The following is a 24,237-nucleotide window of genomic DNA, read 5'->3' on the forward strand; positions in this document are numbered from 1 at the left end:
GGAAAAGTGATGCCAGCCCTTTGGAGGGACCCAGAAGATCACGTGTGGATTTCTGACATTGAAACAAGAAGCTGTAATATTGAAGTTGCCTTGGAGACCCCAAGATGTTTGAGATACCAAAGCCATGGGCTATCTGCTGCGGAAAACTGCTAACAGGGAATGGAAACCCCCCAGGAGAAAGATGACAAAGATGAAAAGGAGTTGGAGATCTGAAAACTGCTTTGACATCAGCCATGGAGCTGCAGAGTTTGGAGTTTCCCCAGCTGGTTTCCTGTCTTGCTTTGGGAATTACAGTTAAGTGTTTGGGTGGATCTCAGAAAAGAGAGAACTAATTCCCACAGTTGTCCTGTGACCTCCACGTGTGTGCCATGGCACAAGAGCCCTACATCATGAAAGTTTCTGAAAACATAATGGATGAGCATTAAAAAGACTCATTATCGGGGACGGAGAGACAGCTCACTAGTTAAGAGTACTACTGTTCTTCCTGAGGTCCTAGTTCAATGGCCAACAACCACATGGCAGCTCATAATTATCTGTAAATCCAGATCCAAGGCTTCTGACAGCCTTACACAGACACCAATGAAACATAAAATAAAAGTAAGTTACATATTAGAAAAATCCTATGGTTGGCTGGTTTCCCTTTTTTGTGTTCTAAGGAGTTAAACTTGACTCTTCTGCTTTAGGCCTCCCTAGTAGCTGGAACCTGGGCCATGTGCTGCCATACCTGCCTGATTTGATACTTGGAGAAAACTCAGGCTTCTTGCGTTTTAGGCAAGCACTCTACCAACTGAGCTACATCGAAGTGTATCTTGAGATGGTCTCATTCCCAGGCTGGCCTTGAACTCTTCTGCCTCAGCCTCCTTACAGGAATGCATTACAATGAGCACACACAGGCTTGTAATGCAAACAAATACCTTCTTTCCATTTTTTTTAATAGTAATTTTAAACATATAGGTATTTTGCCTGCATATGTGTATCTAAATACCACACGCATGTCTAGTCCCTTCAGAGGGCAGAAGGTGGCAACAGAGCCCTTGGGACTGAAGTTATGGTGGTTGTAAGCCACCGTGTAGGTACTGGAACTTTAAACATAGGTCCTCTGAAAAAGCAGTAAATGTTCTTAACCAATGAGCCATCTCTCTGTCTCCATTTTTACTGTTTTCTTTGGAAAAAGATATTGGAAAGGCATTCTAAAAAAGATTAGCATGAATTCTATTTAAACTATTTATTGGAGGTAGGTTTTTCTACTCTCTGAAGCTTTAGAGACCAAACATTCTGATTTTAGGTTGCTCTGGGGATTGAACAATATATACATGTATATAGCAAGTACATACACAGCATATTTAGCTAATAACTAGTTGTTTAGGGACCTTCTGGCATCGTCAGCATCCAGACCTTTTAAAACAGAGGGAAAGCAAGCAAGCATCTTACTTCCTACGTTTATACGGTTCTGGAAGATTCTTTGTGGGGTGTGTCCTGATTACAGGGTAATTAGCAACGCCCTTCAGGATGAACTTTCTCCCCCCAACCCCTATCCTTTATTATTTTTAAATTTTTTTTATTTTTATTTTTTTTTTCTGACAGGGCTTCTCTGTTCTACAGCCCTGGCTGTCTGGAACTTGCTTCATAGACCAGGCTGGCCTCAAACTCAGAGATCACCTGCTTCTGCCTCCCGAGCACTGAGATTAAAGGCGTGCACCACTACACCACACTGAATTTTTCCTAAGATAGTTATATTTTCATTCATGTGAAGGTGTGTCTGAGAATACATGCCATCTGTGTAATGCCAGTGGAGGCCAAAAGAGATCAGGTCCCTGGAAATGGAGTTACAGTTAGGAAGTTCCATGTGGGTGCTGGGAAGCACACACAGGTCCTCAGCACTCTACTGAGCCACCTCAAGCTGCAGGATTAACTTCCAAATGCCTTCTTCTGAAAAATGGCTTCTAAAATATGGTGGGAAAGGAAGCACCTGTTGAAGAACCTTTCTGCAGAAGGACAATCCCTCTAAGAACAGAACACCATGCACCGTGTGGTGATGATTAATACACACTGTAACCGGCCCATTGCAAAAGGAACAGGACCAAAAGAACACCGAGATTTATCAGGACATTACCCCGACCTATCAAAAATCTACAAGGTTCTTCTTCTTCTTGTTGTTATTTAATTAATGTGTACGGGGATTTTGCCAGCATGTATATTTGTGTACCAAGCGTGTGGGTTCTTGAGAAGGCCAGAAGAGGGTATCAGAGCCAGAGCCTCTGGGACTAGATTTACAGATGGCTGTGAGATGCCATGTGGGTGCTAGGAATCAAACTCAGGTGTTTGGTAAGAGCAGAGAGTGCTCTTAGCTACTGAGCCACTTCCAGTTAGAGTGCTAATAACATGTATTAACTTGCAGTTTTATGTTTCTGTTAGTTTTTGAAGACAAAGTCTCACTGTGTACCCCTAATTAACTTGAAACTCACTAGATTACCAGGCTGGCCTGGAACTTGGGAGATGGGCCTGCCTCTGGATCCCTGTGCTGGGAATAAGGGGGTATCTCACCACACCTGGATTTTATGCTGCTCTAAAAGAATGTTCTTATTTTGGGAGGAATCTGCATGGAAACTCACTGAGCTGAGTATCTGAGAAAAGAGGTCTAGTTTCTCTCCTATCACTTCCTATAAATCTTGTTCTTAAGATGGCTGTTTCTTCTGCTGAACCAGGCACTCTGACTCCTCGTGGAAGGCATTTTCATAAAAACAAAACAATAAACAAACAAAAACCCCCACCCCTCCCCAACAAAACACACTCAGATCAAAGACAGGACATTTGCTGTACCCAGTGGTCTGTAATCCCAGCTACTTAGGAGGCTGCAGCAGGAATGATCACAAGTCCATGCCTACTTGGATACTGAGTAGGGTCAACTTAGAGACGTTCACTCAGTGTGCGGAAGGTTTAGAGTCACTGCAGTGCTTGCTTAGCAGATAAGCAGCTGTGGGGACAGGGAAGATAGGATGTTATAGGGCAGGAATTCATACCATTTGCTGGTACTTGTTTACATTTTCCTGAAGTGTATTGAGTAGAAAATTCAAGATTCTTTCCATGTTCTGCGTCAATGTTTGCTGAATGTCCCTTCTTCTTTGAGTGGGGAGTGTCTGGAAGGTCACGACATCCTCGGCCAGTCGCAGAAGGATAAACATCACTAATTCCCTCTGCGTCTCCTAGGCCGACAGAAAGAGGAGAGGTAAGCAAAAGCACTGGCTTGCATTTGATTATCCACATATGCCAACAGATGACCTGCTATGGCTACAAGACTACAGACACAACCACAGAGCAAAGCCTTCAGTCCGCTCTAACACAGGCGCACGCAGCCAGCACAGATGTGCTCCATACCTACCCCTTGCCTGGAGAGAGTGTCCAGCTCCATGAGCATGTCAGGCCAGTGCTGCGGCCACTCTCGCTTGATCATCTCTACCACAATCCTAGACAGAACATCCTTAATGTGATTCTCCTCCTCCAAAATACTCAGGGTTCCCTGAAAAGGAACGAGATTATGAAGACTGTAGGACTGCATCTCTAGGCATGAAAACTGCAGTATAAAGACAGAGCGCTTCAACTTGGAATATAGCCAGTTGGTACAATATTTGCTGGGGCCCAGGGTCTGAGCCCCCCAACAGGACATAAACTGAGTGTGGTAGGGCACACCTGTAATCCCACACAGAGGAAGTGGAGAGAGGTGCATCAGAGATCAAGTCCTCCCCTGAGCCAGTGAGATGGCTCAACAGGTTCAAAGTGCTTGCTCTGTAAGCCTGGTGACCTAAGCTCAACTCCTGGAACCCACGGTAGGAGAGACAGGCTTCTGAAAGGTGGCTCTAACCTTCTGCGACTGTACTATGTCTGTGCTTGAGTGTGTACACAGAATGACAAAATGAGTAAGTGTCAGTCAAAGCAAGTTTGAGGCCAGCCTGAGCTACATGAAACCCTGCCTCAAATGCAGGGGGTCGTGGGGGTGCAGGAGATGGCTCGGTGAGTAAAGGCACTGGGGGCCAAGGCTGATGACCTCAGCTCCATCCCCAGGACACCAATGGTTAAGGAGAGAACTGATTCCCTCAAGTGTCCTCTGATCTCACAATACACTGATGGCAAGCACACAGCACACCCAACCCTCTCCATAAACAGAAGCACAACACTGATCATCAGGTCTCCTTTGAACCTAAACCAGTTCTCCATGTCTGTGTCACCTGGCCTGCATTCTCACCAGTCACTGTTCCCACAGCTAATAAATGGCTGTCACAGAGCCAAGAAACCACCGCAGCTCTTATTCACAAACTGAAGAGACTTTCCTATCACCCCATAGTTCTGAAGGCCAGGTGGAATACAGAGAAAAGGAATACACTGGAACCCTGATACACTGGGAGGACACCAAGGAGAACTACAGTCCCAGGAGCTCTAATAGTAAGAGAAGATACGCTGTCACTGTCTTCCAAGAATTTAAACATTAATCTTCTTTGATTAGTAAGTTTCAAGTCTTAATTAGCTAAACTAATCCATAAGTTGGCAAAGCATCTCTTTCCCATTAAAAGTAGCACAAGGCCAGATTGTTAGTGCTTGCCTGGAATCCCCGCACCCAGCAGTGTCAGAAACTCAAGTGTATTGTCACCTATAGAGCAAGACTACTTTGTGCTTCATTTGACCTTATCTCAAAAAGCAGCCCCACTAAATATTCAGGAATCTCCTTCCTTTGTTATGGAAAAAAGAGGAGACAGGCTTGTTGGCTGATGTCTGCAATCCCAGCATTCAAGAGGCTGAGGCAGGAGATCTGCTTTCTAGTGGAGGACAGATGGGGCTCAGAATGAAGCCCTGTTTCAAAAAAAGGAAAGACTGGCCTGGCATGGTGGAGCATACCTTGAATCCCTGAAGGATGGATGTTTGCGACCATCCAGACTACACAGTGGCCGGACAAGGTCTGGTCAGTTGCTATGTATTGTAATGCTAAAGACTGCCTCCCACCCCTGTCTGGTTAACCCCCGGAAGGAGGAAGTCCTCTGTACACCAAGATGCTCTCTAAGCTCGCTCCTTAATTTAAAACCACTGGTTGAATAACGATGCCTACAGCCTATAGCTGGGCAGGAGAGGTAGGCAGTTTTGGTTCCTGGACTTGGGGTCTGAGGCAGAGACCATGAAGGAAGAGGGAAGGTAGAGAGGAGAGGATGCAGTGGGGCAGGTGAGTCATGAAAACACGACCACGAGGGCTGGCCGATCGGAGCAAGAGCTGCCCGGATAGAACATGGCAAGTTTTACCTCAGGGTTATTGACGGGAAGTAGATACTAATAGCTTAGAGGGCAGACATCTGCCCGGCTCTAGCACAGGAAAGGTTTACCATAAATATAAAGGTTTTGTGTCTTTTACCTGGGAAGTAAATGATCAAAGGTGGGGTGGAAACTCCCGATTTATATTAATTATTACCACAACACGAGACTGTCTAAGTTAAAGAAATAAAATTGTCATAAATTTATAGCACGTTTGCAGTCTTATTAAAGGTTGAAACAAATCTGTTCCATATTTCACCACGTGGATCACAGCAGTTCAGCTTAGATAAAAGGGAAAAAGATGATACATAGTGAATGGTGTTACACTCATCTAACCTCCATCTTCTAAGAATCTTAGTTGTTTTTAGGTAGGGTCTATGTAGCCTTCATTGTCCTGGCACTCACTTGTGTACACCAGGCTGGCCTCAAACCCATCAGGATCTGCCCACCTCTGCCTCCCAGGTGCTGGGATAAACGGTCTATGACAGCACATCTGCTACATCCAAGAGTCTTCTTCCTTCATTTGCTGAGCGCCTTTAACCTCCTCTGGCCTCTCCTTTATGTTCCCTAGTCTGACCTATGTGGAAGGCATGATCTCTACACAGTTGTCAGGAATACAAGTCTCCCACAAGCCTCTGCTCACATTCGCAATCAGCTCCATGACACTGTTCTTCAGATAGACCTTCTCCAACCGAGACATGCTGTTCCATCGAAACCTAACCACCAAAAACAGAAAACCAACAAAACCACGTCAGAAGGCTTTTCTTCACAAGACAATATCTGTGTTTCCTGTTTTACATTATGTTACGTGTTTCATTAAGAAATTCTACTTTTGGCCAGGTGTGGTGGCACTCACCTTTATCTCAGCACTCCGGAGGCAGAGACAGGGAGCTCTCTGAGTTTAAGGCCAGCTGGGCTACATGGTAAATTCCAGAACAGCCAAGGCTACATTGAGACTCTGTCTCAAAAAAACAAACTAAACCAAACCAAAGAAACCAAAAACAAAAAACCTTTAAAAAAAAAAAAAGGAAATTATATTTCTGAGGATGGAGAGATGTCTCAGTGGTTAGGAAGACCTGAGTTTGGTTCCCAGCACCCATGTTGGGCAGCACAGAAACACCCATAATCTCCAGGAGGATCATGTACCTCTGTATCTGCATTCACAAGCACATATCACACAAGCACACATTAATGAGAAGATAATAAAATCTTTAAAAGATTCTTGGCTCCAGAAAGATGGCTCAGTGCTCAAGAGCCCTTGCTGCTCTTGCAGAGGACCGGAGTTTGGCAGTTAATCACCGCTGTAACTCCAGTCCCAAGGGATGGAACACCTTCTTCTGGCCTCTGTAGGCACCAGGTACATACATGGTGCACATATATATAGGCAGGTAAAGCACTTATACACACACATAAATAGTCTATTTAAAACTTCTACTTTTGCTTTTATACTCTTCAGAGAGAGGACAAGACAGTCCACATTAAACTAGATATGGGATTGATGTCACAGATCTGCATGTCACAGATCTCCATCTACTCATCTACAATAACACAGTGGCTTTCCAAAAACTAACAAAAGGTTTTCTGTTTCACTTTAAACTTTGGTTTCTTGAGACAAAGTTTCACTCTGAACTATGTAGAAGAACTTAGAACTATGTAGCCTAGGAGGGCCTGAACTTGTGGCAGTCTTCCAGCTTCAGTCCCTCCAAGCTAAGCATTATAAATGGGATTCACCATGCCTGGCTTGTTGAATACTTAATATGTGTAACACATTTTACAGATGACTTAACTGAAGAAAGAATAAACATCCTGAGTTCTGCCCACATGTTAGTGACCATTCTGTTCATTTCTAGTCACTGGGGTCAGGAAAGGGTTAAAAAGCTGTTCTCTTCAACAGGCTCCAGTGATAGTGCTAAGAGTTCCTTACTTGACGACGTGTTCCAGGATCTGAAGGCCAAAATGTCTGATGATGGCAACTTGTGATTTTTCAGCCAACTTCAAGCCACATGGGACACAGATAGGGCACTTTTCTTTAAACTCTTCACAAAACTGAAAGAAGAGACGTTAATATTTCCATAGGGAGGCATGAGAGAAGAGAGACTAAAAATCCTAAGAAAGTCCAATTGTAGCTGATTGTGTGCTACTGGGAACTGAACCTTTCATGTGCAAGGCAAGCAGGGTACCGCCAGACTATATTCTCAGCTTTCTCTCTTTGGTGTACGTGTGCAGTGTTTTCATGAATATGTTCATGGATGATATGGCTACACATTCAAATGGAAGCTGGAAATTGCAGTTGAAAGTCTTTCTCTCTCTGTTGTTTTGAGAACCTGGAATTCAGGATTTGCCTAGACTGGCTGGTGAGCAAACTCAGGGATTTGTTACGTCTCTTCCTCCACTACAGCTGGATTATGGTACACAGCCATAATTACAAGCACTTCACCCTCTATGCCATCTCCCAAAGCTGTTCTGTTTACTTTTTTTGAGAGAGGGTCTTACTAAGTTGCTCAGTTACAGTGTTTAACGTTTGAATCCCCTGCCTTAGTCTCCCCAGTAGCAGGGATTATCTACTGACCTTTTAGCTGTATTTTTAACATGTGAAAACATAGATTAGTAATACTGACGCTCTCCATTTTGATATTAGTCACGTTAATACTAAAAATAAACTGGTTCTAAAAGAGTAAAAAAATGTTAGAGATATACCCACACAAGTGGAATGTCAGTACCTACAATCAGCTTTTAAAACTACGGGTGCCTGGAAGAGACACTGAACAAGCAAATCTGTGTATCACCTGAGTTTAGATCACAGGCCTATGTAAAATTCTACACAATAAAAAACCAAGAGAACAGAGTTGTTTAATTCTAAATCCTCCACCACCACATACATTTATATGTTTGCGCTCGGTCTAATGGAGAAGCAGCTCTGTTGCAGGTATTAACGTTCCCAAATAGCAAAACCTAAGCTAGACTCTAGGGCAGAGAGCACCCGGGACACAAGAAAACTACTTCCAGGAAACCAAAGTGCCCCTGTGCAAATGCAAAGCCATCGGTAAAGCTCTTCTTCGCGCAAAAATAGCCGAAAAATATCTCACAGCTATAAACATGGAAGGAGTGTTACACATCAGCCCAAGAGAGGCCCAAGACTCGAAAAGAGATAGAGGTATGTAAGGATGTAAGAAAATGGACACTCGGGAATCTAGAATCGGCACAAGTCTGGAGTGATCAGCAGGGAAGGAGGAGGGTGCCATTGGGGCAGGAATTTGCACGTGCGCTCCCGGAACACCGGAGAATGTGGGGTCTGCCCCGGCGTCGGAGCCGGCGCAGCCTGCGGTGGTGGAGACCGCGATGCGGTCTAGAGTTTAAAGAAGTGAGGAGCGGGCGAGCGATGGCTAAGGAATGTGCAACAGTTAAGGACCCTTGCGTGCGATGCAAAAGCAAGCGCGCAAGCAAGGGAAGACTCAAGTGGGAGGAGGTGAGGGCCGCGACCAGAAGCCACCCTCCCCACGGGGAGTGGGAGGTTCAAAGGCCGCAGAGGCGGGAGACGAACTGAGTTTGGAGAGGCCGTGAGGGAAGCCTGGGATAGGGGTCTCGGGGCAGGCCCAGGCCGCCAGGACCCCAGCTACCTTGAGGGCTTCCAGCCGGTAGCGCTGGGTAGAGCTGGGGTCCATCATGACCGTCACCGCTTTCACTAGCTCCTCGCACAGCGCGTTCACTTGCTCCATCTCCATGGCTAGAGCCGGGAACACCACCGGCGTCCGGGGAGCACGAGGTACGCACGGTTCCCCTGGCGGGACCACACGTTGATACCGGGCCGCGGCGGGCTAGGGGTGGGGAAACGGGAGGAGGAGCGTGAGTATCAGAGGTTGGAGCTGGGAAGAACCCAGCGCTGCGCATGCGCCGGATCTGCCACCGCGCATGCGCGCGCGGAAGTGGCGGCTCAGTGAGACGGCCGCGCCTGGCTGGGCGGGGCTGGCGGCGGAAGTTCTGTGGTGCGCAGGCGCGTCAACCGTCTCTCTCAGCGCGCGCGGCGCTGAACTCCGAATTTCCCTCTGGGTTTGCTGTGGGGCGCAAGCCTTCAGGCTGTGAGGGCTGTTTGCTCGCGGGATCCTAGGGATACCTACTCGGTTCTCCGTGATCACGGGCAGTAAGTCTCTCTCGGAATCCGCTGATCTGCCCCTGGAGAGGCGACGACATCATCTAGACGCTTTTTCCTTCCAGCGGACTCAGCCCGGAGCCCTCAGCGTCGCTCTTGGCAGTTTTGACAGGTGTCGGTCGCCTGGGTAAGAACGTAAAGTCGGGGTTCGGGATCGCCGCGTCGGATTGCTTTTGCAGCCTTGGCTTGTCGGCTTTACTTGGACTGACTGGGCCGAAATGAAAACTTACTGGGAGAGAAGGCCTTGAGATTGTCTCTAAGGAGAGTTTTCCAGTAGAAAGCATTTTTCTTGTTAACTTTTAAACCTTCCTCTGCACCCGTACATATTTTCTCGTGCGTGTTACTACTACACGACCGACTCCAAACGTGTTTTGTAAAGAATAGGATGAACTGAGATGTTTGAAAACGCATTCCACTATACCTGGGAGGCTGAGGCAGGGGGATTGCTTCCAGTTGGAGGCCAGACTGAGCTACAAAGTGAGACCCTGCCTCACAAAAAAAAAAAACCAAAAGGGAGAAAAGCCAAACCCAAATTTCCATAGTCCTTTACGTTTTGGCATTGTGTTGATTTTTCGCCAATACATAAAAGTACAAAAGGAACACATAAATTTAGAGGCTTCATTATCTATCCTGCATATCCTACGTTTTGTGGGGTGTTTTTTCCACTTAGTAAATTGTTGCCCATAAATCACAGCTTCGCTTCTAGTTTTACCTCTAATATTTATGTCGAATATGGTACTTACCCTGTGTCAATATTTTCTTAATTATTTGTTTTCTTTACAGTAAGATTGCAGCTTTGCAGTAGTAGTTGGTTGACACTGTTCATTTGAAAAATAACTGTTTAAAGTTACAGTTGGGTGCTAGCTCATTCATCTGTATAACCTGTTTCTTGTATTTAAATCATGAATTTCCTGTGTTTCTGTAAAAAGTATATTTGTGATAGGCCATTGGTATGCAAAGCTACTGCATTCTGGAATTGTCTTGAGAACCTTTAAAAACCCCCGACAGTGGTGGCATGTGCCTGTAATCTCAGCATTTGGTGGGAGGAGCAAAGAGCTCAAGTTCATCCATGGCTACAGAGCAAGTTTTGACTACATTTGGGCTACATGACATTCAGAACCATTCTTCAAAACAAAAAAAGAAATTCCACAAATAGAAAGTCATTGAACATCACAAAGTAGTCGTCACAGGTAGGATCTATTGATAGTTGCGTAGTTAGAGAGACTCTGCAGAGAAACAGAATTTACATAGTATTAGATTATCCTCTTCATTTATGTGTATCTGTGTTTTCTGCTCACTTTCTATGTAACCCAGGCTGGCCTTGAACTCCAAACCTTTCTGTCTTAGCCTCTTGAGAGCTAGGACTTAAGAAGTGTGCCACCATGCTCTATATCTAAATGTCTCTAAAACCTATTTCAAGATTTAAAATTTACATGAGAACAGTTGTGGTGGCACACACCTTTAGCCCCAGTGCGCAGGAGGCAGTTTGTATCTCTATGAGGTTGAAGCCAGCCTGGTCAGCAGAGTGAGTTATGGGAAAGCTAAAGCTACTCAATGCAACCCTGTCTCACCAACACCCCCAACTCTTCATGAATGCTGTGACATTATATATATTTATTATCTTTCCAAATTCACAGAAGATTGAAGATGCCTTCTGGTATAGGACCTGCTTATGTCATTACATTCATAGGCATGCACACAGAGGCACTTGCTAAGGTTCAAAGTTGTGGTCTTGAGAATGCTAGGAAAGAGTGCTAACATTAAGCAACACTCCCCAAATACCTCAAATTATAACACCTAGGACTGTGCGAATAGATACCCTGTAACTCTTAGAGAATGATGGGAAGTGTCCATATGCATTCATTGCATGTAGTTTTTTTTTCCTGAATATTTTCAATCTGAGATTGATTGATATAGAACATTTTCTTCTCTTTTCCCTAAATTTATGTTTGAGATCTGTCAATCAACTTGCTGAGTCCGTTGTTAGGCATCATGAAACTTTGAGTGACCACAACCCCCATAGGCTTGTATGTCTGAATGCTTGGTCCTTAGTGGAACTGCTTGGGAAGAATTAGAAGAATGGCTTTGATGGAAAAGCTGTGACACTATGAAAGCTTAGAACCCTACCCCCAGGCCCAGTTTATTCTCTCTGTCTTTGGATCAAGATTTAAAGCTCTCAGGTACTGCTCCTGTACTATGCCTGTCTTCCTGCCGTGATGATCATAGACTAACCCTCTAGAACTGTAAGCAGGCCCCCAATTAAAGGCTTTCTGTCGCCTTGGTCGTGATGTCCCTTCACAAAAACAGAGCAGCAACTAAGACAGGCAACTTTTGGCTATATGTGTATCTTTTATGAGATGTCTTTTTCTTAGAATGAGTAGCCAGATGTGATGATGCATGCTTGTAATCTCACCACTTGGGAGGTAGAGGCAGGAGGATCAAGTAGAATTTGAGCCAAGTAGAACTATATTTAAAGCTTTAAGTATTTATCACCTTCATAAAATTATACTAGCTTGTTTTCATGTCAACAGTAGAGGAAAATAACCTTCATTCTTATTAGTTTCCACATTCCTATTGTTGTGGCTCATCAATTAAAATGTAGAAATGTGGTAGTTATTGTTTTGAGACAGGGTCTTACTATGTAAAACTGAAAGGTCTGCCTGCCTCGGCCTCCTGAGTGCTGAGATCAAAGATGTATAGTACCACACCTGGTAGAATACAATGGAGTGTTTTTGTATTTTAGATGAAGTATTTTCCTGATTGTAAATGTCTTCCAGAATGAAATGGCTCCTGGACAGGATCGAGTGGTTGCTCTTGTGGATATGGATTGTTTTTTTGTACAAGTGGAACAGCGGCAAAATCCGCATTTGAGGAATAAACCGTGTGCAGTTGTACAGTACAAATCATGGAAAGGTGGTGGGTATGTATCATGATCGTGTCATAACTTGTGGGGCTGTGGAATCCTGGGTGTTCGGCCACGCCCCCAGAACCCAGAGACCTGACAAGAGAGTCACATAAGGCCCAGGTAGAGGGCGGGCTAACAGGTCTCCCAAGCCCCTCCTCTCCCCAATATAAGAAAACCCCTTCCGACATTTTTTGGGAGAGCTTGCCACCATCCAAACCCACCGCCATGTCAATAAATCTCCATGTCTTAAATCTCCACGTGTCTCTCGAAATCCTGGACTCGAACCCGCTGGGCGGTGCTGGGGGGGTAAGCCTTTCTCTCCCTTGTAACCGTGGTTCGAGAGACTACATGGGCTCCGCCCAGCACAACTGAACAGCGCGTCTCCCGGCGGTCTGCGCTGTTGAGTCCTGCCGGGAAGTGCCTTAGCGCCTGACAAACGCGCGCCACGATCCCCTGGCTCCACCGCCCCGCAACCCCCAGGCACGAGCATTGCCCAACAATAACTAGTGTGTGTGTGTCTGTGTGTGTGTGTGTGTGTGTGTGTGTGTGTGTGTGTGTCTGTGTCTGTGTGTGTCTGTGCGCGTTCGCGCTTGGGGAAATGAGAAGTTAATATTGAGGGGTCTTCCTCAGTTGCTCTCTACTTTATATTTTGAGAGTCTATCATTGGCCGGGCGGTGGTGGCGGCGCACGCCTTTAATCCCAGCACTTGGGAGGCAGAGGGAGACGGATTTCTGAGTTCGAGGCCAGCCTGGTCAACAGAGTGAGTTCCTGGACAGCCAGGGCTATACAGAGAAACCCTGTCTCGAAAAAACAAACAAACAAAAAAAAAAAAAGAGAGAGAGAGAGAGTCTATCATTGAATCTGAAGCTTGCCGATTCAGTGAGGCTGTCAGGCCAGCAAGCTCCCTTGTCAGACCTAGGATTAAAGGCATATGCTATTGTACACAGCTTTTTCTGTGGGTCCTGGGGAATCCAAACTCAAATGTGTCTGTCTGTGCAGGAGGTACTTTAGTAATTGAACCATCTCTCCAGCCCCTCCTAATAGTTTGAAGTGTCTTTATGTGTGTGAGTATTTTGTGCACATGTCTGTACTACCTGTACACAGTACCCACAGAGGCTAAAAGAGGGTGTCAGACCCCCTGGGACTGGAGTGAGAGAGTTGTAGGACACCAGGTAAAAAGAGCAACCAGTGCTCTCAACCCTGGGCCCCACTGGTGTTTTAATCCACGGACACCGATAGTTCTGTTCTAGATCTTGTTTTTGAGATTTCTGAACTACTATGTCTGGGATTGAATATTAGCATTATGTAACATTTTTGGGTTTGCTTCCTTTTCTCTCCTCTAACTTTAGAATTATTGCAGTGAGCTACGAAGCTCGTGCATTTGGTGTCACCAGAAACATGTGGGCAGATGATGCAAAGAAGTTATGTCCAGATCTTCTCCTGGCGCAAGTTCGTGAGTCCCGTGGGAAAGCCAACCTCACCAAGTAAGCAGAAAGCATTGTAAAAGAACATAGAGGAGTATGAAGACATTGTAAAAGAACACAGAGGAGTTAGAAGACGTTGTAAAAGAACACAGAGGAGTTAGAAGACGTCTCCTGGGTGTGGGGTGTGGCTCAGTGGTAGTGATTGCCCAGCATCCATGAGCTCCCAGGTTTAACACTTAAAAACAAAGTCACAGCGATATTGCTAGCCTGCTCTGCTCCTTGCTCCATAAGCTGCCGTTTATACTAATATGAAAGCATTCTGTCAGCATCCTGTGCATCTGTGTTAAATACTTTATGTGTACTTCAGTAGTAACAGTTTCAATATTGCTTTTAATAGTTCTTGCCTTTATGGAACCATTTATCATCTTCCTTATTTAAAAATCAATTATTGGGGCTGGAGAGATGGCTCAGTGGTTAAGAGCACTGGCTGCTCTTCCAGAGGTCCCGAGTTCAATTCCCAGCAAACATATGGTGGCTCACGACCATCTGTAATGGGATCTCATGCCCTCCTCTGGTGTGTCTGAAGAAAGCAATGGTGGTGTACTCATATGCACAAAATAAATAAATAAATCTTTTTTAAAAATCAATTATTATGGGAAGATGAAAGATGGCCCAATGGTTAAGAACATATACTGCTCTTGCAGAGGATTTGAGGTTCCCAGCATCCACACTGGACAGTTCACAACTGCCTATAACTCCAGCAACAGAGGGATTGGAGGCCTCTGGCTTCTGAAGGCACTTGCAGTCAGTTGCACATATTATACACCTTCCCTTCACATAATTTTTTTTTTTAAAAAACATAATTTTTTGTTTTTTGTTTTTTTCCCAAGACAGGACTTCTCTGTGTAGCTCTGGCTATCCTGGAACTCGCTCCATAGACCAGGCTGCTCTCAAATTCAGAGTTCCAACTGCCTCTGCCTCCCAAGTGCTAGAATTGAATTTAAATCTGTTATTACTGGGTTGGTGACATGGCTCGTCAGGTGTTCCTACCTGGAACCCACATGGTAGAAAGAAGCAACTCTTGCGCACTGTCTTCTGACACACAGCAGATTCGCGCACACACACATGATAGATGGATTAGTATACAGGTCTCTGGGTGGATAGGGAGATAGAACAGTTGTCATTCAAACTTTATACTGGGTCAGTGAGGTGGCATAGTGGGTAAAGGTGGTGGAAGGAGAGAACCAATTCCCAGAAGTTGTCCTCTGACTTCCACACACATGTATATGTATAGACATACACACTCAAACATAATAAAACCATTTCAAATATAATTGCACAAGGACTAGAGAGATGGCTTAGAAGTTAAAGAGCTTCTTCTCTTCCAGAGGACCCCAGGTTCAGTTACCAGCAGCTGCATAGATGCCCTTTTAGACTAAGGCCTTTTCTGATGATCTTTAATGAAGCAGCTCTCTGAGATGATCTTAGCTTGTTCATACTTCTTTATCCAGGGTAGGTTTTAAGGCATACCCTTTATTTTGGGGGTGAACCAAGGGTTATATGATTTTGAGGCTGAGAGTACTCAGGGTGGAAAAAGTCATTGGCTGACATCTAAGGTACTGAGATGCCACATTAGCATGGAGAGGTGTACAGGTGCTGTGCTACATGACTGACTACTTGTGACCACGTGGTTGGGGGCTCTGGGTCACATGCTCGAGGCAGGCATGGAAACAGGGAGAGGGTTAGCCCTACTCCTGTTGGTCTTAGGATGAGATTCTAATATCAAATTTTTGATATTTCCAGGTTTTGAACATGCTCAACCTTACCTGTTCCATGCCAGTTTCTCTGGTGGCATGGTCCACTTGTCCTGCATACATTATCACAGTACATTATGTTGTATGGTATGGTATAGATATCAGGCATTGATGAACTGACAGGTGAACTGGAAGGCTAAAGATACAGTTGACAAAAGATTAGGGGTGGAGGTGGTGCATGCCTTTAATTCAAGTACTCAGGTTTAATCTCAGTAATTGAAGCAGAGGCAGGCAGATGTGAGTTTGAGGCCAACCTGGTCTACAGAGCTAAATCCACGACAGCCTAAGCTATACGGAGAAATCCTGTCTTGAATAACAACAACAAAAAATAGCTCAACCATAGACAGCAGAATTAAGTCAGTTAATACACATGCCGTATTGCATGCTATGTTAGCTGTATAGTTTCTGTGAAAGATACATTGTTGACTTCACAGTTTGGGGAAAAGCACACCTCACTAACATAAACAGAAGTAGTTGGGTATGTAGCATATCCCTGTAAAGCACTTGGGATATGGACAGAGGAGGGTCTAAAGTTAAAGTCATCCCTAGATACACAGTGAATACGTGTGGAGTGTATGAGACTCTGCCTCAGAAAATAAAACAAAGTGCAAAGCAGCTCTAGTAAATCATGAACAGTCGTGGATTTAGGATGTTTGCAAATGAGTCTCTAGGTTAGAGAGTTTAGAGGACCTGGCTATTTAAAATCATTTTAATAAAGATACCAGGTTATAAATATACTACTGACAAAAACATGTCTTAGATTGGGTTTCCATTGCTGTGAAGACACACCATGACCAAGGCAACTCATAAAGGACAGCATTTAACTGGGGCTTGCTTACAGTTTCAGAGGTTCAAATCATTATCATCATGGTGAGAAGCATGGTGGCAAGCAGGCAGACATGGTGCTGGAGGAGGACTGGAAAGTTCTACATTTTGATTTGAAGGCAGCCTGGAAGAGACATTGGGTGGAGCTTGAGCACTAGGAGCCCTCAAAGCCTGTCTACACACAGTGATACACTTCTTCCATTAAGGCCACACCCATTCTGACAAGGCCACACCTCCTAATAGTGCTGCTCCCTGTGGGTCAAGCATTCAGACACTGGAGTCTCTGGAGGCCACACCCATTCAAACCACCAACCGTATGCAATAAGTAATTTGTTAGGTTTTTCAAACATCCTTCAAAACAGTAACTTGCTTGAGAGGCTGTAAAGACATAAACTTCTACAATAGAGTATTGTTTTGTGGCTGGTATAAGAGTTATTTATTGTACACTAGTTTTTTTGTTTGTTTTTTCCTTTGAGTATTTTTCCTAATACAGGTAAAGATTGTAAGAGAAAAGTCAGATAATCGATAATTCTCATTTTTTTAATTATTGGCCTCCTTTTCTTTAATTATTGTTACAGTATATATGTTACATTATTGTTACATATATATACATGCGTGTTTTCACATATACTCAGTCTGTATATGTTTTGTTTTGTTTTTTTACGTACAAGCTAGGATGCCTGCCCAGGAGTAACACTGCCCTCAGTGAACTGTGCCTTCTTCCCATAGCAAACGTAGATTAAAGATGCCTCACAGACTTACCCACAAGCCAGTCAGATGAAGGCATTTTCTTATTCGACGTTTTCTCTTCCCAGATGACCCTAGCTTGTGTCAAGTTAACAAAAGACTATCCCATGTCTTAAATAGATCTCTGATGACATATTCCCCTGAAGAAGGTAGCCCATCTTTAAGGTTGTCTTTATGGTTTGAATGACAGTGTATTCAGAGTGGTTAGCTTATATTACCTAAACACTATTGACTGACATTGAAGTCCATAGTCAGTCAGTCAATTTGTAGTGAGAGTTGCTGTCATTAGAAAGATCTGGTATGTGAGTGCCATGTTCTCTGTAAGTTATAGTTGTTTGAAGATAGACTGAAGCAAAAAACCGTTCAGTTGTGTATAAGTGGGAAAGCGGTAAGCGAGCAGAGAGTGTTTCAGAACGCTAGGTGTTTCTTTCCTGTTTTAGAGAGGTCCTTGTCACAAAGGTATATATGTTTGGGGTCTGGATGCTTTTTTAAACTTAGTATAATGCTAACATTGCATGAAAAGGCTTTCCTAGGACTCATTCTTTTCCTCGTTTCTATTGCTTTTCTATCTATCCACTGTTACCTTCAGTTGTGTAATTATTATATCTTTATTAAGCTAATTGTTACTTGCTTATGGATAGTCTTGTTCGTTATGGAAAGAAGAACATGGGGTTGAGAGCCACAAGCTTGTATTCACTTATTGCCTGTATGTGTGATCCTATACTTAGGTACCGGGAAGCTAGTGTTGAAGTGATGGAGATAATGTCTCATTTTGCTGTGATTGAACGTGCCAGCATCGATGAGGCTTATATAGATTTGACCAGTGCTGTGCAAGAAAGACTTCAAAAGTTACACGGTCAGCCTATCTCTGCAGACTTGTTGCCAAGCACTTACATTGAAGGGCTGCCCCGAGGCCCTACAGTAGAAGAGACTGTTCAGAAAGGTACTTGTATAGCGTCACATTACTTTTGCTTCCTGCCTTTGGAACCTGCTTTTCATGGTTAAGCTGATTCTTTTTAGAATAATTGAAAGGAAACTTAAATTACCAACTGTATATATCATGAGAAGATGTATAAAAACTTATTTTTCTGGATATTTGCATAATGAAAAACTGTAAAATGTTTGTGATAGTTAATATCTCTTTAGATATGTAGTTGGGGCAGTTTAATGTTATCAATGGAAGGTAGAAGACTGAATAATTCTTTTGTCTGTAGGTTAATTTATATTATTGTCATTTAGTTTCTTGATTTGTTTAATAATAAGCAGAATGAGCTTTTCATTTTTTACTTATTTTTATGTGTTTTGTCTGTATATATGTCTTTGGAGCACAGGTGTACAGTGTGGGAGGAGGCCAGAAGAGGATATTGGATCCCGTGCAATTGGCTTTACTGATAGTTATTGATAGTTGTGAGCTGCTATGTAGGTGTTGGGAATTGAACCTGGGTCCTCCGGAAGAGTAGACAGTGCTCTTAACTGCTGAGCCATCTCTCTAGCACCAGAATAAGCTTTTAAAATGGAGGCCTTAGGAATAGAGAGTTGACTAATTTCAATTTTCCCCTCAAAGAGAAGGGTCTTTCTTTTCTTTTTATCAATTTGTTTACTTTCCATACCAGTCGAAGCTTCCTCACCCTTCTTTCTGCGCTGTCTATGCTGGCTTCAGATCCTCTAACCTTCTCCCCCAGCCACTGGAATGACTAGGACTACAGGCTTGTGCTGCCACGTGGGTGTGAGGCATTTCTTTTGTTTTGCACTTCAAACCAAGTGGGAAGAGTCTGCGGTGGCTGGGCCTGTGATCATGTTCTGCAGGTGTCCTTTCTATGGCTATGCAGGTACCATGACCAAGGCAACTTACAGAAGGAAGAGATTACTGGGCTGATAGTTCCAGTGGATGAGTCCATGACTATCATGAGGAACAGGGCAACAGGCAGGCAGGCATGGTGCTGGAGCAGTAGCTGAGAGCTTTCATGCTGGACAACAGCCACAAGGAAGAGAGGCCTAACAAGGAATGTCATGGGTATGGGCTTTGAAACCTCAAATAGTACCCCCAAGGACACATCTCTTAATTCTCCGTGAACACCAAAACTTGCACCAAATGGGGGCCATGTTTTCAAATATATGAGCTTATGGGGGACATTCTCATTCAAACCCCACAGCAAATAAAGGCACGTAGTGCCTGATGGGCTTACTGACGGACCTTAGGATTACTGAGTTCAATCCTTGCAGTGTGAGAGGGAAGAACGGACTCCTGCACACTGTCCTTTGACCTCCATGCATGTGCATTGGTGCATGCTCCTCCCCTGACCTCTAAAACTTTATGTATTTTTAAAATTTATTTTTATTTTATACTCATTGACGTATTGCCTTCATGTATGTCAGAAGCCCTGGGACTGGAGTTACAGATAGGTATGAGCTGCCAAATGGGTGCTGGGAATTGAACCAGGATCCTCCGGTAGAGTGGCCAGTGCTCCCAGTTGGAAGCCATATGCTCCAGCTCCACAAATAATGATTGAAAAAGAGTTAAGGTAGTTTAAGTAAGAAAATGTGGGTGAAGCGGGGGGGGGGGGGGGGGTTGAAGTGATACAGGAAACCATTTTGAAATGGGCTCTGTTGGCTGACTACACAGTGGAAAATGAAAGGGAAAAGTTAATGTTAGTTACATTCTAGCTTTTATTAAAAACAGAGCATTGAGAGAGGGAACCTTTGAGAAAGAAGATATGCTTGATTTTAGTTATGTTTAGTTTGAATTCTTATAGAATGATAAGCATGAGAGGAGTTACTCTGTCAGGAGGCGGCAGTGAAGATGGGTGCTGGAGTGAGCTCAGGGTCAGAGAGAGATTTGCATGTACTCAGTAGAGTCAGGCGGACCATAGGATTACTAGTTTACCAAGGGGAAGACAGAGAGGGGAGAAAGTGTGGCTCACTTGTCGTGGGAGGGGGCTGGCAGATGACACGACAGCTCTGGAGAGACGCAGCAGTCACTGAAGGGTGGCAAGGGTTTCCTTCTCCTGCTCATCCGACTCTGCATGCTCATCCGACTCTGCATGCTCATCCGACACATCTTCTCTATGGTGTTTGGACTTTGACTTCTCCCAAGTACTCTGAGGATCTTTACTTGCCCTATACCTATCTCACTACTGCATCTTTAACCAGCATGTTTGTATTTCCTGTGGATCCATTTCCTTTGCTACGTAATCATGGGTTTTTGTTTTGTTTTGTTTTTTGTTTTGTTTTTTGGTTGTTTTTTTTTTTTTTTTTTTTTGGTTTTTCGAGACAGGGTTTCTCTGTATAGCCCTGGCTGTCCTGGAACTCACTCTGTAGGCCAGGCTGGCCTCGAACTCAGAAATCCGCCTGCCTCTGCCTCCCAAGTGCTGGGATTAAAGGCGTGCGCCACCACCACCTGGCCATAATCATGTTTTATTCTATTTCACAACTGTGAATTTGTGAATGATCATTAAGTTCACTGTCATGAATAGTCCTGAATTGAGTTGTAAAGATGTTTTTGGTTGAGTTTTAAACTACTCATATGGAATCATTCCCTAAAACAATGTAAATATTTAAGTGAAAGTTGAAGCTTGAGTAAATTATGAATGTTTACTCTGGGTTTTTTTGTTTTGTTTTTGAGACATAGCTTGATACCCAGACCAAGCTGGCCTTGAACTTGCAGTGATCCTACAGCCTCTGCCTTCTTCTTCTTCTTTTTTTTTTGGTTGTTGTTTTTTGAGACAGGGTTTCTCTTTATAGCCCAGGCTGTCCTAGAACTCACTCTGTAGACCAGAATGGCCTCAAACTCAAACACCACTGCCTGGCCTGCCTCTGCCTTCTGAATGCTGTGGTGATAGTTATGCACTCCCATCCCCAACAACTCTGAATGTTTCCTAATGAAGAGGAAGTTTAAGAAGCCTGTCGGTATTGCAGTGCACGCCTTTTATCCCAGCACTTGGGAGGCACACAGGCAGGCAGATCTCTGAGTTCAAAGCTAGCCTGGTCTACAAAGTGAGTTCCAGGACAGCCATAGCTACACAGAGAAACCCTGTCTCAAGGAAAAAAAAAAAAAACAACAATAAGAGGAAGTGTAAGGAAGAAAATTTGAGGAAACATACTTAAATCACTGTTTATGGGCTGGTAGAATACATATCTAGCATATGTGAATCATGGGTTCCAGCCTCAGTACTGCAGAAATCAGTCATCATTATTCATGAATATTAATAGAAACCATTTGCTACACATTATCACTGTAAGTTTTCACAGAAGCTGAAAGTAAGGCTGCTGGAAATGGTGTGTGTGGATGTGATTGCTCTAATAAACCTTTGTGTCTAGGGCTGGTGAACAGTCTCAGCAGTTAAAAGGGCCCACTCCCTTTGGCCCACCTATGCATATGCACATACAAACAAAACAAATAAAATGTAATCATAAAATGGGGCTGGACAGATGGCTTAGTAGTTTAAAAAGGCCTAGCTGTCCTGAAGGGACCCACATTTGGTTCCCAGCATTCACATTGCTGGACGCACAGCCACCTGAAACTCCAGCTCCAAAGCATCCAGGACCACCTTCTGCCTCCAGTGTACCCGCACATGCATGAGGTGAAATTTTGAAGTAAAGTTGTATATCTTAATATCTTATTGCCTCTGTCTCCCAAGTGCTAGGATTAAAGGGGTGTGCCACCATGCCCAGCCTAAAATCAAATCATTTTTTCACTGAATGATAAATATAGTCATGTGCTGCTTAATATCTGGGATATTCTTTGGGAAATGTGTCACTAGGCGATTTTATAGTGCAGACTTAGGGAAAGCTAGATCATACAGTCTATTACATGTTAAGTTCTATTGACACACACTGTGATTTATGAGCAAATATTATGTGATTCACGACTGAAAATAATTAATTACAAAAATGTCAGCTGGGCAGTGGTGGCGCACGCCTTTAATCCCAGCACTTGGGAGGCAGAGGCAGGCAGATTTCTGAGTTGGAGGCCAGCCTGGTCTACAGTGGGAGTTCTAGGACAGCCAGGGCTACACAGAGAAACCCTGTCTCAAAAAATAAAAACAAGCAAAGAAATGTCTAAATGTGATCTCAACTTTTTTCAGAGGATCTTCGAAAACAAGGCTTACTTGAGTGGCTTGATTCTCTTGAGAGTGATGGCCCCCCCTCTGCAGACCTGCGGCTGACTGTGGGAGCCGTGATTGTGGAGGAAATGAGAGCGGCCATAGAGAGGAAGACTGGCTTTCAGTGCTCAGCCGGGATCTCACACAATAAGGTGAAGGCTTACTGTAGACTTCAAAGAGAAGCATCAATATGTTTAGTACAACAAGGATAGTAGTGGATATTTAGAGTTCCTGTTGAGAGCCAATTGTGGTAGTACATGTCTGTACTTCTGCTGGGGAGGGAGAAGCCGGAAATCATGGGGGCCTGGGCTCAGTGCTTAAGAGCACTGACTGTTCTTCCAGAGGATATGGGTTCAATTCCTACCACCCACATGGTGGCTCACAGCTGTCTGTAACTACAGCTCCAGGGAACCCAATACTTCTTGCCTATGAGGACACTGTATGCACATGCTGCACAGACACACATGCAGGCAGGCAAAAGACCCATACACGTAAAAGGAGCATAGTTTTTGTCTTGTTTCATGTTTTGGGACTGGTAAGATGGTTCAGTAGGTAAAGGCACATGACATCAAGCCTAACAACCTGCGTTCTCTCCCTAGAACCCACATGGTGGGGAAGAGAGCTACGTCTTGTGGGTTGTCTTCTGACTTCCACATGTGCAACACCACCCACAAATGTAATTTAACAAAAAAAACCCAACAAAACAACAGAAAAAAATCTTAGCTACACTGGGCCATGGAGATAACATGTCTTTTATCCCAGCACTCAGGAGGCATAGATCTCTGAGTTTGAAGCTACTGAGGTTTACAGAGTGAATACCAGAACAGCCAGGGCTACACAGGAAAACCCTGTCTCAAATAAAAACAAGCAAAAACTTCACTAAAATAAATTCATGTTGAAACTCAAATAAAGACTTAATATTAGTTGACATTGCATAAGTATTTTCCTAAACAGCAGCCTGAAAATTGACAAAAAAAAATATATATATATTTATTTATTTATTTTTTGTTTGTTTGTTTGTTTGTTTTGTTTTGTTTTGTTTTTCAAGACAGGGTTTCTCTATATAGCCCTGGCTGTCCTGGAACTCACTCTGTAGACCAGGCTGCCTTGAACTCAGAAATCTTCCTGCCTCTGCCTCCCAAGTGCTGGGATTAAAGGCGTGCGCCACCACCGCCCAGCTAAAATATATTTTCTTTTTTTCTTTTCTTTTTTTTTTAACTTTATTTATTTATTTATTTATTTATTTATTATAAGTACACTCACTGTAGCTGTCTTCAGACACCCCACAAGAGGGCATCAGATCTCATTGCAGATGGTTGTGAGCCACCATGTGGTTGCTGGGATTTGAACTCATGACCTCTGGAAGAGCAGTCAGTGTTCTTAACCACTGAGCCATCTCACCAGCCCTAAAATATATTTTCTTAATGACGGAAATATCTGTATAGAAAAGCAGAGGCTTTGAACTCATAGACAGCCTATTTCTTTCATTTCCACTTACTATATAATTTTGTTGTTAGTTTGTAACTTTCTGAGGCAGGGTCTCATGTGGCTGAGGCTAGGCTCAAACTGCATGTGTACCCAAAATGACTCTGACCCTCCTATCTGTGCCTCCCAAGTCCTGGACGGTAGGTCTGTGCTACTACACTCGGCATTCTTGTTTCCTTGGATGGAATGGCCTGGATATCTCATGCTTCTCTCTGTTCCTTGTATGTGTGTGTGCGTGTGTGTGTGTGTGTGTGTGTGTGTGTAGCTATGTTTGTATGATGTATGCATGTATGTCATAATCTATTACCCCTGTGCTTTATTTCTTTTGAGGCAGGGTCTCTCTCTGAACCTAAAACTATCATTTTTTTGGAGAGAGGGAGCTATGCTCACAGCTAGCTAGCACCAGATATCTTCCTGTCTCTTCCCCCTCCAATGCTGGGGTGCAGGTGTTTGCAGGATTATGCCCAGCTTGTTTCAAATGTGCTGGGATTCAAAC

General features: G+C 43.9%; 2 protein-coding genes across 5 annotated transcripts in view; one reads left to right on the top strand and one right to left on the bottom strand.

Moving 5' to 3' along the window:
- Positions 1-9,075, bottom strand: part of Xpo5 (exportin 5) — a 41,406-nt gene extending 32,331 nt beyond the window's left edge. The window contains exons 1-5 of the mRNA XM_028766720.1: positions 8,910-9,075; positions 7,217-7,338; positions 5,936-6,008; positions 3,380-3,517; positions 3,021-3,203 (exon numbers count right to left, since the gene is read on the bottom strand). Coding sequence (XP_028622553.1) covers positions 3,021-3,203; positions 3,380-3,517; positions 5,936-6,008; positions 7,217-7,338; positions 8,910-9,014 — 621 coding nt within the window. The 5' untranslated portion in view covers positions 9,015-9,075. The remainder of the gene's footprint in view (positions 1-3,020; positions 3,204-3,379; positions 3,518-5,935; positions 6,009-7,216; positions 7,339-8,909) is intronic.
- Positions 8,750-24,237, top strand: part of Polh (DNA polymerase eta) — a 35,660-nt gene continuing 20,172 nt past the window's right edge. The window contains exons 1-5 of one of the 4 annotated variants that reach the window (XM_028766723.1): positions 8,750-8,758; positions 12,217-12,359; positions 13,694-13,828; positions 17,883-18,097; positions 22,239-22,408. In XM_028766723.1, coding sequence (XP_028622556.1) covers positions 12,223-12,359; positions 13,694-13,828; positions 17,883-18,097; positions 22,239-22,408 — 657 coding nt within the window. In that variant the 5' untranslated portion in view covers positions 8,750-8,758; positions 12,217-12,222. Of the gene's footprint in view, positions 8,759-9,264; positions 9,567-10,611; positions 10,630-11,443; positions 11,620-12,216; positions 12,360-13,693; positions 13,829-17,882; positions 18,098-22,238; positions 22,409-24,237 lie in introns of those variants that run through there. The other 3 variants (XM_028766721.1, XM_028766724.1, XM_028766722.1) reach the window with 3 other exon arrangements.

This window comes from Grammomys surdaster, unplaced genomic scaffold, assembly GCF_004785775.1.
Source record: "Grammomys surdaster isolate TR1022 unplaced genomic scaffold, NIH_TR_1.0 169, whole genome shotgun sequence".
Taxonomy (NCBI): domain Eukaryota; kingdom Metazoa; phylum Chordata; class Mammalia; order Rodentia; family Muridae; genus Grammomys; species Grammomys surdaster.